The sequence below is a fragment of the Bufo gargarizans genome, chromosome 7 (genome assembly GCF_014858855.1).
Source record: "Bufo gargarizans isolate SCDJY-AF-19 chromosome 7, ASM1485885v1, whole genome shotgun sequence".
Taxonomy (NCBI): Eukaryota; Metazoa; Chordata; class Amphibia; order Anura; family Bufonidae; genus Bufo; species Bufo gargarizans.
In genome coordinates, this window is record NC_058086.1 from 163261419 (window position 1) to 163279681 (window position 18263).

At 43.6% G+C, this 18263-nt stretch overlaps 1 protein-coding gene across 1 annotated transcript in view; it reads right to left on the bottom strand.

Annotated features, from left to right (window-relative positions):
• The window catches only part of ABCA4 (ATP binding cassette subfamily A member 4), a 187876-nt gene that overhangs the window by 117571 nt on the left and 52042 nt on the right, over nt 1-18263 (bottom strand). The window contains 5 exon segments of the mRNA XM_044302440.1: nt 3911-4108; nt 10674-10790; nt 13927-14066; nt 15855-16095; nt 16336-16425. Of these exon segments, the coding sequence (XP_044158375.1) occupies nt 3911-4108; nt 10674-10790; nt 13927-14066; nt 15855-16095; nt 16336-16425 (786 nt within the window).

Genomic DNA, 18263 nt, shown 5'->3' on the forward strand with positions numbered 1-18263 from the left:
TACCATGGCAGCCAGGACGCTACTGCAGTCCTGGCTGCCATGGTTACTTAGCACTTTTAGCAGCATTATACTTAGGTGCGCTGTGGGTGGCCGGCCGGCACTCCTCCTACTGGTAAGTGACAGGTCTGTGCTATAAGCAATGCACTGCACAGACAGCGCATGTAAGTATAATGCTGCTAAAAGTGCTAAGTAACCATGGCAGCCAGGACTGCAGTAGCATCCTGGCTGCAATGGTAACCGATCGGAGGCCCAGAGATTAAACTGGGACTCCGATCGGAACTGCCGCTCTGCTGCCACTAATGATGGGGGGGGGGGGGAAGGTGTTAACCAATGATTTTAATTAGGGGGGGGGGGGGGGGGAGGCCGCACTGGACACTAATCATTTTAATAGGGGGTGGGTGGGGATGGGGGGGGGCCGCACTAGCCACCAATGATTTTAATAGGGGGTGGGGGGCCGCACTAGCCACCAATGATTTTAATAGGGAAAGGGGGGGCCGCACTGGCCACCAATGATTTTAATACTGGGGAGGCACCTGAGGGGTTAATTGTGCGGATCACAGCCCCCTGTAAGAGATCATGTGCTGCCAGGCAGCAGGGGGCCGTTATGTCCACAGTTCTCAGTATATTCTAACTTGAAGCGTCCCCATCACTATGGGAACGCCTCTGTGTTAGAATATACTGTCGGATCTGAGTTTTCACGATCTAACTCAAATCCGATGGTATATTCAAACATAGAGGCGTTCCCATGGTGATGGGGACGCTTCAAGTTAAAATATACCATCGGATTGGAGAAAACTTCGATCCGATGGTATATTAATATTGCCCGAACACCGAACCCGAACCCGAGATTTTACTGAAATGTTCGGGTTCGGGTGCCGAACACTGTAAAGTTCGCTCAACCCTAACAGGGATAGATTGTTATGTGCCATTTACTGAGGCTACTTTCACACTAGCGTTTTGGCTTTCCGTTTGTGAGATCCGTAATGGGCTCTCACAAGCAGTCCAAAACGGATCCGAGACGTCCTGACACACAATGTAAGTCAATGGGGACGGATCCGTTTTCTCTGACACAATAGAAAACGGATTCGTTCCCTATTGACTTTAAATGGAGTTCATGACGGATCCGTCTTGGCTATATAAGAGATAATACAACCGGATCTGTTCATGACGGATGCATGCGGTTGTATTATTGTAACTGAAGCGTTTTTTGCAGATCCATGTATTGAGTTCTGTCATAGGGGCTCAATACTGGAAAAAACGCTTCAGTTTTGTCCTTATCCATTGTCAACTGGGACAAAACATAACTGAACAGAAGGGAATGCTCCAAAATGCTTTACATTCCGTTCTCATACTGGAGAGCAGCATTTTGCGGTTTGCTTTCCGTCCTGGGATGGGGAGCAAGACGGATGCGTCATGACCCACAATACAAGTCAATAGGGATGGATCCGTTTTCTCTGACACAATCGAAAACGGATCCGCCCCCCATTGACTTTCAATGGAGTTAATGACGGATCCGTCTTGGCAATGTTAAAGATAATACAACCGGATCCGTTCGAACGGGATGCAGATGGTTGTATTATAAGTAACGGAAGCGTTTTTGCTGAACCCTGCCGGATCCAGCAAAAACGCCAGTGTGAAAGTAGCCTCATATACAAAGCTTGTTTCCTTATATATCCAATTAAATGAAATACGGTAGCTCCTTTTAATTACTGAATGGAGAAATTACAAAAAGGAAACAATGGAAGATCCCAACCAATAAAGGATGGGTCGTAAAGGAAAGGCAAGAGAGGACATTTGGATTTCTTATCGGCTGATTAGTGGATGCCTGACTGAGTTTAAGTGAATTTCCTGTCCCTATGTGTGTTTGTATGTAAATGATGATTACAATGTAATATAATGACGGAGAATAAAAGCCATTAGACCGTAATTAGAATAGGAAATATAATAGAAGACCAGCGGTCTGAGGTTGCAGCTACTTGCATAGAATATTATAATTTACCCAAATCTACTCAAGGATTACTTATCAGAGAGATACCTGAGAACATACGTGTACTAGAATCACTACCACAAGCATCAGACAAAGAATTCATTTAGGGAAAAAAGAAGTAGTAAACACTTAAACTTCCGCCCGGCAGTGTGTTCAGTGACATCACCGGCTCTGATGGGCGGGCTTTAGCGCTGCCCTAGACGTTTTACTGGCTAGGGCAGCGCTAAATCCCGCCCATCAGTGCCGGTGACGTCACCGGGCTTCCTGGCAGCCCCATGGGGAGCCCCGGTACATCACCGGATCTCCAAAAAATGCCTTTGCCCCGCGCGATTTAGCGCAGGGCAAAGGAGATCATCGGAGCATGAACTGACCCGATGCTTCTGTCAGGGGGGCTGCCGGGGTCAAACTGGAGGTATGTTCGGGTTCAGCTCGGACAACCCCTTTAACATTTAACACAGAAACAGCACAAAAAGTAATAAAATATCCCATCTCTCTCTCCCATAACCTGCTCCTGTTTTGTCTCATATTACAGTTAAAACTGAGATATATATATATATATATAAACTTTCCCTCTTTGCCCTAGCAGATACAGGACTGGTTCTAGCTTTATTAGGAAGAGACTGCCACATACTAGATTATGTATGATTTTTAATTTTTACATTAATCATGGGATAACCTCTTTAACTCCTGTGTTCTCTCCTAGGATGTTTTTTCAAGATCCTGTAGAAAATGGTGCAGAGTAACAAACCATGGGGGCAACTACATTTATTTTTTACTTTTGGGATTCCTCTCTAGGTGTTATGGCTGCACCCCACTTGCTTTGGTGGGAACAGCTACCACTTTGCATACCCGCTGGACTTCTCCAGGTCTCTTGTGGTTTGGACCCACAAATGCCCCTTTCCTTCTGCCTGATGTGCCCAGCCACTGGACTAGCACCACTCCTTTACTCCACGCAGGCTAAGGCCTGCTTCCTCTGTTTGCTCTGTTCTGTGCCCATAGGGTGCACACGCACGCTTTCTCAGACTCTTTAAGGACCAGAATGCACACACCCTAATTCTCCCCCAGACAATGGGATACTTAAGGAACCTTCTTTTATGGAGGAAGCTTGTGTAATACTGTACGTTCTAGTTCTCCAATTTCCTGCAAAGTTGCACTACGTGTTTCACTCTCCCGTGTACCAACTTGATTGTACTGCCTGATTCCTGACCCTTTGCTTCCTGACCTGACCTCTGCCTAATTTTTGTACCGACCCTGAGCTGCCTGCCCTGACCCTCGGACTGACTTTGGATTGCTTGAACACTTCTTGCCCTGACCTTGGCTTGTCCCTATGATTTTGCCTGACCCCTCAGTGTTTCACACCATTGTCTCTTGACCCCCATGTCTCAGCACTCTGCTGAACAGAGCCTACTTAAAGAGGTAGTGGCCTGGTGGTTTCTCTGCAGCAGAGTCCATATCCCTGTAAAGGGATCTCTGCTTCCTGAACTCCTTTTAGCATTTTGTAGGTGGAAATCAAATGGATACTGAGAATTACTTTTGTAAAACCTCACTTTTTACGGTGTTGGATGATAGGGGATCATTGAAATCTTGGAAGCATAAAACATAACTTTTAATAGTTCTTCAATGAACACAAACACACAAAGTGTCATGATCCATACAAACAACCAGAGTCTGTAGTACCAAAAGTATCATCAAATAACAATCAGTGATGCAACAGGAAATCCAATATTCAACCAGGACAGTAGGCAATAGGGTAACTGGCTCTTGTCCTATTCTTACCCTAATTGCCTTATAAACTAAACGCAGAGCACCCACCCTGACAAGGTCAGCTATGTCCTAGAACCTACCCCTGATTCACATGGGATGTTGGGTGATTGCTATTCCACCATATGACATACGGAGACTGATATATATGGTATGACTTACCTCCATGTACTGATTAAAGAGCCGCACAATATGATCAGTGACATTGAACACATTCCTCCAATCGAAATTAGATTGTCCTTCTGGTCGTGCATCTGGATTACCATTGTACAGAAAGTTAATTATGTCATCTGCAGTTAATCCATTGTCTCCAAGTTGTCGTTCGAGAAAGTCCTTCACTGTTGGGTTTTTGATAGTATCCTATAAACGAATAGTAAAGTTAGATGGTGTTGGAAATTTCTGACAATCCTTGCAATTCTTCACCCATGTGCCTTCATGGTCCTGCAAGTGATTCCATGCCTGCTGCCAGGCATAAAGGTCTAAGTTAGGAGAGCCACTTTTAAGGGAACATTCTATCTATATATTTTTTTACTAAATAAAACCAAATGCTGATAAATGTTCTTCTTTTGTAACATGTTTGTATTTTCGGAATGTAGATTTTTTAAATTCTATTTTCAGTACATCATTATTGGCGTGGCCATTTTGTCTGACCAACTGTTAATAAAATTCAGAGAAATGCTTTCCAGAAGCCACATGGACCATAAGTACCTGTAGTCTGGAGATTACTCTGATTCTCATGGAAGAGTTTTCTAGGCATGCTCTGTGACCTGTGCAGAGGTTATTATGCAGGGAGGCGGAGTTGTTTCTAAGATGTGTCCATCACCTATTATCTACTCAGAGGTCTTAACTTTCATTGTAATCCTGCCTATGAGGTTACTGAGATGACTACTGACAAGTGATCTCTACAGAATAGGATCTGTCAGTCTTTTATTAGGCTCAGTGGCCGTATGAAAATGACAAGATTTAAAGGGGTTGTGTCTTCGCAACATTCATGGCATATCACAAATGTCAAATAGGTTGCAGGTCCCACTACTATGACCCACTCCTATCTCATGAACAGGGGCTATGAAAGTGAAAGGATAGCAGCCAGGCATGCACTCTGCTATTTCTGGCTGGCCAATAATGGAGAAGTGGCAATGCTTGCTATCCATTCACTGCTATGGGACTCCCAAAAATAGCCAAGTGCCCTTGCTCAGCTATTTTCACAAGTTCCATAGCAGTGAATAGAGAGTGCTCTGTGCATGCGTAGTGTGCTGTGGGTGCCAGAGGTGGGACTATAAATGTTGAGATCGGATTATGTCTTTAAGGAATATATTATACATAATGACAGAAATTTAGATTTTCTTTTTTTACAAAATTAAATAAGAGAAGTTTGGAATTTTTTTTATTAACTTCACCAAAGTTAGCCAAGAAATTTGATTGGTTCCGAATTATTTGTCACAAATTGCCTTTAAATCAAGTATACCCACGCCACTATGCCTTAGGGTACGGTGGGGTGCACCCTCTGGTGAAGAACCACACAGCCAATTAGCCCACAGCTGCCTTTCATTTAATAATGAAGACCACACTGTATAGTCCTGGTTTGGTGGGAGGACAATATGCATATTACTGCTGTTCTTGCCTGCAATCTCCTGCAGGTTATTTGACAGTAAACACAGAATATTAATCCTCTCAGGCATATTCATTTCTCCAACTTCAGCGCTCTCCTGCCCTACAGGTGGGAGCCCTTCTTCTGCCATCTGTTTTTCCTCCTTTTCCACATCATCTAATATCGATGAGAATATGTCATCAGGAACATCCAGTTTCGTCTCTCTCTGCATCTGGCTGACTTTTCTAGGACATGGAGACTTTGAAGGATGATTTGTAAGAAGTAGAGCCAGCAAATAATGAGGATGGTCATCATTAAGCTCTGCCCCCTAAGGGGTGCTGACTGGATGGTATTGGTTGGCATGATGGCATGGGAATAATAAAGGCTTCCATCTTATTGGTACTGAATTACTTATCTTAGTTTATAGCTAATGTAGGAATAAGTAAATGTAGGAATAATAAAAATTAAAACTGCCTACGCCGAAGGAAGGAAGACGGCAGCAGGAGCGCGTCTTTCACTCACTGCGTCTGCGCCAAATACTAAACTGGACAGCGCAGGCGCGGGATTTACGGGACACTGAGGAGAACTCGAAAGTCAAATCAACTGGACCTGTGCGTGCCAAAGGGTGCGTAGACCGAGCCTCTAGGTGCTGAAGCAACGCCCTAATAGCACCTAGAGGCTCATTAGCATATTTATTTTAAAAGTATTTATTTTAAGAGAACGGCGGCAGGCAGGGCGTTATAAAACATACTGTTATGTACTGCTGACATTAGCATATTGCTAATGTCAGTCAGCTACATAACGCTATTTCTCATGACGGAAACCCTTTAACCACCTCCCGACCGCCTAACGCGCCGATGCGTCCGGGAGGTGGTTGATTTACTCCTCCTGGACGCATCGGCGCGTCATCTCGCGATACCCGAGATTTCCTGTGAACGCGCGCACGCAGGCGCGCGCGCTCACAGGAACAGAAGGTAAGCGAGTGGATCTCCAGCCTGCCAGCGGCGATCGCTCGCTGGCAGGCTGGAGATGTGATTTTTTTTAAACCCTAACAGGTATATTAGACGCTGTTTTGATAACAGCGTCTAATATACCTACTACCTGGTCCTCTGGTGGTCCCTTTTGTTAGGATCGACCACCAAAGGACACAGGTAGCTCAGTAAAGTCGCACCAAACACCACACTACACTACACCCCCCTCTCACTTATTAACCCCTTATAAACCCCTGATCACCCCATATAAACTCCCTGATCACCCCCCCTGTCATTGATCACCCCCCTGTCATTGATCACCCCCCTGTCAGGCTCCGTTCAGACGTCCGTATGATTTTTACGGATCCACAGATACATGGATCGGATCCGCAAAACGCATACGGACGTCTGAATGGAGCCTTACAGGGGGGTGATCAATGACAGGCGGGTGATCACCCATATAGATTCCCTGATCACCCCCTGTCATTGATCACCCCCCTGTAAGGCTCTATTCAGACGTCCGTATGATTTTTACGGATCCATGGATACATGGATCGGATCCGCAAAACACATGCGGACGTCTTAATGGAGCCTTACAGGGGGGTGATCATCCCATATACACTCCCTGATCACCCCCTGTCATTGATCACCCCCCTGTAAGGCTCCATTCAGACGTCCGCATGTGTTTTGCGGATCCGATCCATGTATCCATGGATCCGTAAAAATCATACGGACGTCTGAATGGAGCCTTACAGGGGGGTGATCAATGACAGGAGGGTGATCACCCATATACACTCCCTGATCACCCCCTGTCATTGATCACCCCCCTGTAAGGCTCCATTCAAACGTCCGCATGTGTTTTGCGGATCCGATCCATGTATCCATGGATCCGTAAAAATCATACGGACGTCTGAATGGAGCCTTACCAGGGGGGTGATCAATGACAGGGGGGTGATCAGGGAGTGTATATGGGTGATCACCCCCCTGTCATTGATCACCCCCCTGGTAAGGCTCCATTCAGACGTCCGTATGATTTTTACGGATCCATGGATACATGGATCGGATCCGAAAAACACATGCGGACGTCTGAATGGAGCCTTACAGGGGGGTGATCAATGATGGAGGTGATCAGGGAGTCTATATGGGTGATCACCCCCCTGTCATTGATCACCCAACTGTAAGGCTCCATTAAGACGTCCGCATGTGTTTTGCGGATCCGATCCATGTATCCATGGATCCGTAAAAATCATACGGACGTCTGAATGGAGCCTTACAGGGGGGTGATCAATGACAGGAGGGTGATCACCCATATACACTCCCTGATCACCCCCTGTCATTGATCACCCCCCTGTAAGGCTCCATTCAGATGTCCGTATGATTTTTACGGATCCATGGATACATGGATCGGATCCGCAAAACACATGCGGACGTCTGAATGGAGCCTTACAGGGGGGTGATCAATGATGGAGGTGATCAGGGAGTCTATATGGGTGATCACCCCCCTGTCATTGATCACCCCCCTGTAAGGCTCCATTCAGACGTCCGCATGTGTTTTGCGGATCCGATCCATGGATCCGTAAAAATCATACGGACGTCTGAATGGAGCCTTACCAGGGGGGTGATCAATGACAGGGGGGTGATCAGGGAGTGTATATGGGTGATCACCCCCCTGTCATTGATCACCCCCCTGTCATTGATCACCCCCTGTAAGGCTCCATTCAGACATTTTTTTTGGCCCAAGTTAGCGGAAATATATATTTTTTTTGTTTGTTTTTTCTTACAAAGTCTCATATTCCACTAACTTGTGTCAAAAAATAAAATCTCACATGAACTCGCCATACCCCTCACGGAATCCAAATGTGTAAACATTTTTAGACATTTATATTCCAGACTTCTTCTCACGCTTTAGGGCCCCTAAAAAGCCAGGGCAGTATAAATACCCCACATGTGACCCCATTTTGGAAAGAAGACACCCCAAGGTATTCCGTGAGGGGCATATTGAGTCCATGAAAGATTGAAATTTTTGTCCTAAGTTAGCGGAAAGTGAGACTTTGTGAGAAAAAAACAAAAAAAAATCAATTTCCGCTAACTTATGCAAAAAAATAAAAATTCTATGAACTCGCCAGGCCCCTCATTGAATACCTCGGGGTGTCTTTTTTCCAAAGTGGGGTCACATGTGGGGTATTTATACTGCCCTGGCTTTTTAGGGGCCCGAAAGTGTGAGAAGAAGTCTGGGATCCAAATGTCTAAAAATGCCCTCCTAAAAGGAATTTGGGCACCTTTGCGCATCTAGGCTGCAAAAAAGTGTCACACATCTGGTATCGCCGTACTCAGGAGAAGTTGGGGAATGTGTTTTGGGGTGTCATTTTACATATACCCATGCTGGGTGAGAAAAATATCTTGGTCAAATGCCAACTTTGTATAAAAAAATGGGAAAAGTTGTCTTTTGCCAAGATATTTCTCTCACCCAGCATGGGTATATGTAAAATGACACCCCATAACACATTCCCCAACTTCTCCTGAGTACGGCGATACCAGATGTGTGACACTTTTTTGCAGCCAAGGTGGGCAAAGGGGCACACATTCCAAAGAGCACCTTTCGGATTTCACAGGCCATTTTTTACACATTTTGATTGCAAGGTACTTCTCACACATTAGGTCCCCTAAATTGCCAGGGCAGTATAACTACGCCACAAGTCACCCCATTTTGGAAAGAAGACACCCCAAGGTATTCCGTGAGGGTCATGGCGAGTTCCTAGAATTTTTTATTTTTTGTCACAAGTTAGCGGAAAATGATGATTTTTCTTTTTTTTCCTTTTTTCCTTACAAAGTCTCATATTCCACTAACTTGCGACAAAAAATAAAAAATTCTAGGAACTCGCCGTGCCCCTCACGGAATACCTTGGGGTGTCTTCTTTCCAAAATGGGGTCACTTGTGGCGTAGTTATACTGCCCTGGCAATTTAGGGGCCCAAATGTGTAAGAAGTACTTTGCAATCAAAATGTGTAAAAAATGGCCTGCGAAATCCGAAAGATGCACTTTGGAATATGTGCCCCTTTGCCCACCTTGGCTGCAAAAAAGTGTCACACGTCTGGTATCGCCGTACTCAGGAGAAGTTGGGGAATGTGTTTTGGTGTGTCATTTTACATATATCCATGCTGGGTGAGAAAAATATCTTGGTCAAATGCCAACTTTGTATAAACAAATTGGAAAAGTTGTCTTTTGCCAAGATATTTCTCTCACCCAGCATGGGTATATGTAAAATGACACCCCAAAACACATTCCCCAACTTCTCCTGAGTACAGCGATACCAGATGTGTGACACTTTTTTGCAGCCAAGGTGGGCAAAGGGGCACATATTCCAAAGTGCACCTTTCGGATTTCGCAGGCCATTTTTTACACATTTTGATTGCAAAGTACTTCTCACACATTTGGGCCCCTAAATTGCCAGGGCAGTATAACTACCCCACAAGTGACCCCATTTTGGAAAGAAGACACCCAAGGTATTCTGTGAGGGGCATGGCGAGTTCCTAGAATTTTTTATTTTTTGTCGCAAGTTAGTGGAATATGAGACTTTGTAAGAAAAAAATAAAATAAAAATCATCATTTTCCGCTAACTTGTGACAAAAAATAAAAAGTTCTATGAACTCACTATGCCCATCAGCGAATACCTTAGGGTGCCTACTTTCCGAAATGGGGTCATTTGTGGGGTTTTTCTACTGTCTGGGCATTGTAGAACCTCAGGAAACATGACAGGTGCTCAGAAAGTCAGAGCTGCTTCAAAAAGCGGAAATTCACATTTTTGTACCATAGTTTGTAAACGCTATAACTTTTACCCAAACCATTTTTTTTTTTTGCCCAAACATTTTTTTTTTATCAACGACATGTAGAACAATAAATTTAGCGAAAAATTTATATATGGATGTCGTTTTTTTTGCAAAATTTTACAGCTGAAAGTGAAAAATGTCATTTTTTTTCAAAAAATCGTTACATTTTGATTAATAACAAAAAAAGTAAAAATGTCAGCAGCAATGAAATACCACCAAATGAAAGCTCTATTAGTGAGAAGAAAAGGAGGTAAAATTCATTTGGGTGGTAAGTTGCATGACCGAGCGATAAACGGTGAAAGTAGTGTAGTGCAGAAGTGTAAAAAGTGGCCTGGTCATGAAGGGGGTTTTAGCTAGCGGGGCTGAAGTGGTTAAGGATCCTGATTTCAATTGCAAGTTTACATGAGCGCATTCCTTCTGTTTAGCACTGAGGAATATTTTACTGATATATTTGTAATATTAATAACCTCCCGAAAGTTCTATATATCTGAATTTTGTAGCCACGAATAGCTAATATTGTGAATCCAGTATCAACCTACCCGGATGACGCTCATCTGCACACTGTTTTGCATGAAGTGCCAGACCTGAGGTCCTACTTCTTCCCAGGATTTGCCCATTTGTCTCAAGCGCTCAAGCTGCTCAAAGGTAGTATTAGCCTGAAAGACAAGACAACAAGCTCTGTGCATATCTTTAGATTCACATGATAGGCCTCATGCACACGACCGTATTTTGTTTCCGTGTCCGTTCCGTTTTTTTTGCGCATAGGATGCGGACCTATTCACTTCAATGGGTACGCAAAAAATGCAGACAGTACACTGCGGACAAGGATAGGCATTATTACAATGGATCCGCAAAAAAAACGGATCCACAAAAAAAAACGGATGCCATACGGAACGTCATCCGTTTTTTTGCGGATCCGCAATTTGCAGACAGAAAAACACATAGGCCCCTTTGCAGACGAGCGTGTCCGGATTAGGTCCGGATGCGTCCCGGTGCATTGCAGCAAACCCGCGCGAGTAGAAACGCAATTGCAGTCAGTTTTGACTGCGATTGCGTTCCGATGTTCAGTTTTTATTGCGCGGGGGCAATGTGTTTCGCACGCGCGTGATAAAAAACTGACTGTGGTACCCAGACCCGAACTTCTTCACAGAAGTTCAGGTTTGGGTTAGTTGTAGTGTAGATGGTTATAAGGGTTATAACATGGTTATAAGGGAAAATAATAGCATTCTGAATACAGACTGCATAGTACAATAGCGCTGGAGGGGTTAAACATTTTATTTTTTTAACTCATCTCTTCTGTCTTGTTCTGTGAGGAATAGGACCTTTGATGACGTCACTACACTCATCACATGGTCCGTCACATGATCCATCACTATGGTGATGGATCATGTGACGGACCATGTGATGAACACAGTGACGTCATCAAAGGTCCTATTGCTCACAGATGAAGACAGAAGAGATGCCGGCTGCGCGAACAAGTGTATTAAGGGGAGTTAAATTTTTATTTTTATGTTTTTTAACCCCTCCAGCCCTATTGTGCTATGCATTCTGTATTCAGAATGCTATTATTTTCCATTATAACCATGTTATAAGGGAAAATAATAATGATCGGGTCTCCATCCCGATCGTCACCTAGCAACCATGCGTGAAAATCGCACGGCATTCGCACTTGCGGATGCTTGCGATTTTCACGCAACCCCATTCATTTCTATGGGGCCTGCGTTACATGAAAAATGCACAAAGAGAAGCATGCTGCGATTTTCACGCAACGCACAAGTGATGCGTGAAAATCACCGCTCATGTGCACAGCCCCATAGAAATTAATGGGTCCAGATTCAGTGTGGGTGCAATGCGGAAAACTCGCCCGTGTGAAAGGGGCCATACGTGTGCATGTAGCCATATGCTGTGTATCTCTAACTATTGAAATTTATCCTATGGAAAATAGGCTTCCAATACAGCTGAATAATTCATTGTTAATTTACAATGCTGGTCAGAATACCTCACATTATTGACATACGTACAGCCAGGGCCGTCTTTAACGGGCAGCTCCAGTGGTTTTATTTTATTTTTTAAGTGCGGCGGCCGGACCCTTCCTGTATTTGAAGTGCGGCTGCGCTGAATTATATTCCTTATCTTGTCATCGCGAGACCCAAGGTCTCATGGGATCAAGGCTGGGACTGGGAGGGTATCTGGATATCAATTTGTGCGCCACCTAACTGAAGCCCGCCGCAGCCCCCAACTTAGTACTGAGCACTGCCCTGACACACTGTTCCTGCTTCATCCCGGGGGGGAGGGATCTGAGGTGAGGTGAGGATCAGTGGTGCGGCAGTGCTGGCTGCGGCCGGCTGTATGAGGGCAGGAGGGCACGGCACTGCCAGCAAAAGCAAATCCTTCATAGGGGTCCAGACCCGGGGACAAAATCATCAAAAAAAAGTGGCAAACAAATATATACAGTCGCCTTGGGGGCAAAAAATTTAATATATACAGAGGGGGGGGGGGGATATGAATAAATTATATATCCATTTTCCCCCCTCTGTATATATACCATTTTACCCCCTCTGTATATATATGATATATATATACAGAGGGGGCAAAAAATGTAATATATACATAGGAGGGGGGGGGAATTTATATATTATATGTCTTATGTGAGTTGGGGTGCTGGGTGGTTGGAGAAGGGGGAGGCAGGGGTGGATGGAGGGGTTAGTAGTACAGTACTATCTGCACATTGAAAGAAAAAAAAAAAGTCATCTGCAAAATACTATATATTTGTGTCAGAAGATGTGCTTTTTATAAATTTTTTGAATAATGATACAACCATTTTATTTGATACTTTTGTGCTGATTTTTTCCCCCTCTATATTAAGGGACACTTTAGTCACCAGAACCACAACAGCTAATCGTAGTAGCTCTGGTGTCTATAGCATGTCTCTGCAAGCTTTTTACTGTAAACACTGCCTTTTCAGAAAAAAGGCAGTATCTACATTACTGCCAAGGAACACCACTAGTGGCCACTCATCAGACGGCCACCCGAGGTGCTTGCACAACCTGGAGGGCGTGACTGCATGCTAGGGTGTTGGAAGGCGGTATCCAGGGGGCCCAAGTAAATTCTTGCCCAGGGTCCAATCAATATTAAAGATGGCCCTGCGTACAGCACAGGGTGACTTGACTGCACTTTTCTAATATACAGTAGTTTTCTACTTAAAGGGGTTTTCCATATTTTTTATTTTAATGACCTGTTCTCAGGATAGGTCATCAATATCCGATCAGTTGGGGCCCGACATCCCACACCCTCACTGATCAGTTGTTCCCTGCAACCTCCGGCACTAGAATTAGCACTTTGATTGGGGCAGGAAGTGCAGCTCAGTTCAGAATGTAGTGGCCGTACCAGGTACTGCAGATCAGCTTCCATTCACTTCAGTGGTAACTGAGCTGCAATAACCCTGCACGGCCACTACACCTTGAATGGCACTGTGCTTGCTGCTTGCTTCAAGTGCTAGATCCAGCGCCAGAGGCTACAGGGAACATCTTATCGTGGGGGTGCTGGGAGATGGACCTTCACCGATCAGATATTAATTACCTATCCTGAGGATAATTGATTAATATCAGGAGCCTGGAAAACCCATTCAACTTGTCATGATTTTCAAGATCTTGGACACATTGAATAGGAACCGTAAGCACAGCTAAAACTTAGTGACTAGTTATGGCAGACTGCAAACATTAGACATTCAACTATGAAGCCCATAGGACTGAATTGGTTTGATCTACATTATAGCAACAAAAAATGCCTTACGTTCTTTAGAATTTCTCGAATGGCTGGAGCATCGGGAGTGTAAAGTATTTTCCCCATGAGCAAAGGCTTCATTGCGCTCCAAGCTATTTTGGTTGCAGGGTTGGACTCCATACTTTGCATCAGGGCATTACAAAATGGTGCTGTTGATTTAAACATGGTAGATATTAATATATTTTGCAGTTATACCAAACTAAGTATACACTGTAACTATCAAAAACAAATATATTGGCCGTTAGTGGGCATGTAGTATTATTTTTCAGTATATTCTGTAGAGATCTTCATTTAGTACAGCGGTTGTGTGAGTTGGAATCAGAAACGGTTATTACCACTGGGTTCTTCCATAGTAATACATCCATGTTACACGAATTCCTGATGGTGTAAAGTAATTACAGCTGTATCCCATTCAAGTGAACAGGACAAAGCTGTAATTACCTTGCAGCATTGCTACTATGTAGACTGTGTGTAGATAAATACTGAAGAGGTTGCTTTGCTTGTACAAGCACCGCGACCACTTCCAACAACTAATTTGCTGGGTGCTGGGAGTCAGAACCCCACCAATCTGAGAATGACGGCCTATTCTGAATTTCTTTTGGGGACGTTCAAAAATTTGGTAAGGACAGCCGCACCGGAATCTGCTGAAAAACTGTCGGCGGTCATGTCCTTTCTGCCTCCATTACATCTCAATGGGCAGGCAGCACTGAGGATCGTGGGACAGTGGTTAATAGGAACATCTCCTTTCTTGGCGCGGGTATAAGCCACTGTTCTGTGATCCTCAATTCTGCCTTCCATTAAGACGTATGGGAAGCAGAAAGGACGCAGCCACCGCCGGGTATTATATTAATTATAAACTTATATTATTAGAAACTTCTTACTTTATTAAATTTTTTTATTTTAGTAGAAAGGGTTAAGTTGCACTGTTTAATACTATGTGACTACATTTTATATGTTGTGATATATATCCTGTTAATTTGCACTGTATTTGCTAGGCTCTGTGGAATGGGTTAATGAATACTGAGAGACTTTTGGGACTTTGACTGAGAAGCTGGTAATTTTCCACAGCTACCATAAGAATTAAAGAAAAACATGTTTTGGAGGGAAAACGCCAGACTTGTTTACCACCAAGAGCAGAAAGTCTGACCTTTTCAATGTCTGGTTTTAGCTATGTTGTTATGTCTGAAACCATGTTTGTGTCTGGAAACACTGCTGTGTCATTGCCATTGGTATCACTGAAGCTGTAATGTAAGTCTATGAGAGACAGAAAGTGTAACAAAGTATCTGTTTGTGCTGAACTAATCCACTCCACTCCTCCCACTAGAAGGTTCTAGTTCAGCTAGAAATTGTATATATGGAGAGCAGTCATAGCCCCCAGTGTTCTGTATTTAGAGATCAGTGCTTGGAGGGGAAGACTCTGCTGAGATGGGGACGCTGAGAAAACAAATCATGGGTCGCCAGCCCTGTGACCAAGGAGCCATCCGGACTACTGAGCTACAGACAGTGGGCCTCCAGCCTTTGACCAGGGTACCAGCCTTCTGAAGAGAAAGAGGGACAGCTAGCTCATACCTTTCCTCAGCATCAAACCCTTTTTCCACCAGGGAGGAGATTGGAGAAGCCAGGCCTATGCTTCGCCTGTATTGTTTTGCACCTTAATTCCTCCAGTAAAAAAGCACACTGGTTTACTGCAGACCCTGACTCTCTGGATTTATTTCCCATTGGGGTGCACCACACCTTACCATCCCTTCCACTGAGCAGCAATGCGTGGTGAGTGGTGACACCTCAACGGTGTCCGGGGGACCCAGTGTAGCGTTGGGGCCACCCTAAACCCAGCCACTGCATGTGGCAGGGTACTTTCTTCATTCATCCGAGATTTTTAAATTATTGGGAAAGTTAGAAACATATCAGTTACTGTATAAATCTATACGAGCACCTACTGGTTGTCTTGTCATATAAGTAATATGATTCTTTCTTGGTTGAGTTGACTCCCAGGAAAGCCTTGTAGTTATTATCTTCATACCAGTTAAAGGAGAACACTCTAGAACCACCACCTTCCGGATAACCACAAAACAAGTTTGAAAGAGAACTCATGAGCTGTGTAAAGGTGGACGGTCCTCCTTCTTGTACAAGAGGCTGCAGAACCCACAGAAGATCCTGGATACTTTCTTTCTGTGACAACTACAGTGAAAGGAACAATAGTAATAGTAGATATAGTGTAAGGGCTTTAATAGGAGTGATACAAATGGTATATATTTGTAATAATCTGATACACAAAATAAATAAATGTCCACTTCCTGGGTAATAAAAGAAGGCAGCAGTGTAGGTCAGATTGCCTAAACTACTACAATCAACCCAGCAGAAGACGATGTACAACTGTGAAATAATCAGAAAACAGTTAAAAATAGGTAGAGCACATACCTCTCTCAGTGAGTCTGACATATTAGAGATAACTTTTCCCCAAAATCTGAGATCAATCCCTCGGGAACTGCCGTCTAGAATTGTTGGAAGCTGCAGAGACATAACATAGAAATATAAATCCAAAGAAGAATCATAACACCAATAATTTATAGAAATAAGTATCTCTACTAGACAGAGGTAATGATGGCTCAAGTTCAATGCCTTCCATATGTGTTTCTGTTTACAAATTTTGGTACAAAAATCTATCTACTGTATCTATCTACTGTATAGCTATCTAATCTACCGTATCTATCTATATCTATCTAATCTACCATATCTATCTATATCTGTCTATCTACCGTATCTATCTATATCTGTCTGTCTACCGCATCTATCTACAGTCAGGTCTGTAAATATTGGGACATCGACACAATTCTAACATTTTTGGCTCTATACACCACCACAATGGATTTGAAATGAAACAAACAAGATGTGCTTTAACTGCAGACTGTCAGCTTTAATTTGAGGGTATTTACATCCAAATCAGGTGAACGGTGCAGGAATTACAACAGTTTGCATATGTGCCTCGCACTTGTTAAGGGACCAAAAGTAATGGGACAGAATAATAATCAAAAATCAAACTTTCATTTTTTAATACTTGGTTGCAAATCCTTTGCAGTCAATTACAGCCTGAAGTCTGGAACGCATAGACATCACCAGACGCTGGGTTTCATCCCTGGTGATGCTCTGCTAGGCCTCTACTGCAACTGAAGACAGTTCCTGCTTGTTCTTGGGGCATTTTCCCTTCAGTTTTGTCTTCAGCAAGTGAAATCCATGCTAAATTGGATTCAGGATCCGGCGATTGACTTGGCCATTGCATAACATTCCACTTCTTTCCCTTAAAAACTCTTTGGTTGCTTTTGCAGTATGCTTTGGGTCATTGTCCATCTGCACTGTGAAGTGCCGTCCAATGAGTTCTAAAGTATTTATGGACCTGACTGTATCTATCTATCTATCTATCTATCTATCTATCTATCTATCTATATCTATCTATCATATCTATCTTTCTGCCAGTCTGTCCTGTCTAGCCGTCTATCCCTCTATCTGTCTATCTACCAAATATCTGCATATTTATTTACCTACCTATCTCATGCTCATCCATAACCATTTGTATTTAAAGGCATATCAATAGAACACAGAATACTGAATATGTGCTTCTCTTATACAGATTCTGTACTGAATATGACAAAATTCCTGAAATATTAAACTTGAGATTGTTAGGAACCCATCTCTGAAACCCGCACTCAGTGACATTACAACTGGAGACCCCCTTTAAGAAATGTGGCCCTGCTGTATATATTTTTTAAAAGTATTTTATCTAATGTCACAAAAAATGTGTGGACATTTCAGTGCTTTGCTTTGAGTCTGAAGTAGCCCCATGTCAGAACGTGTTTCTGTGTAGGAGTACTAAAATCACGAGTCTCCAACAGCTTCTCGTTTCTTCATTCATATTCATAGCGTTATTCACATGATGGCAAACTACGGCTTCCAGAGTTTGTGCATATCACACGTGCGGTGCCCGTCGTGATTTGTAATCTGACAGAAGATATGCCTCCAAGCTGTCTGTGAATCTCAGCATAATCAGTCTCTTTATGCCAGGATACAATGCCGCCTCTTTTACTTAGCTGGCACCTTGTAAATATTTTTTTTAATATTGAGCAATGCTTAAAGAGGACCTTTCATGGGTCCAGACTTTATAAACTAAGTATCAGGATACGTAGGGCATACAGCGGGGATCTAATAGCGCTTACTATTTTTTCTGGGCGCCGCTCCGTTCGCCTGCTGGGGCCCGTTAAATTCTCCCACCCTGTATGCTAATTTTTGCATCAGAACAGGGAGGAGGAGACTGGCCTGTTTCTCAGTGGGCGTCTCCTTCTCCCTGGATGTAT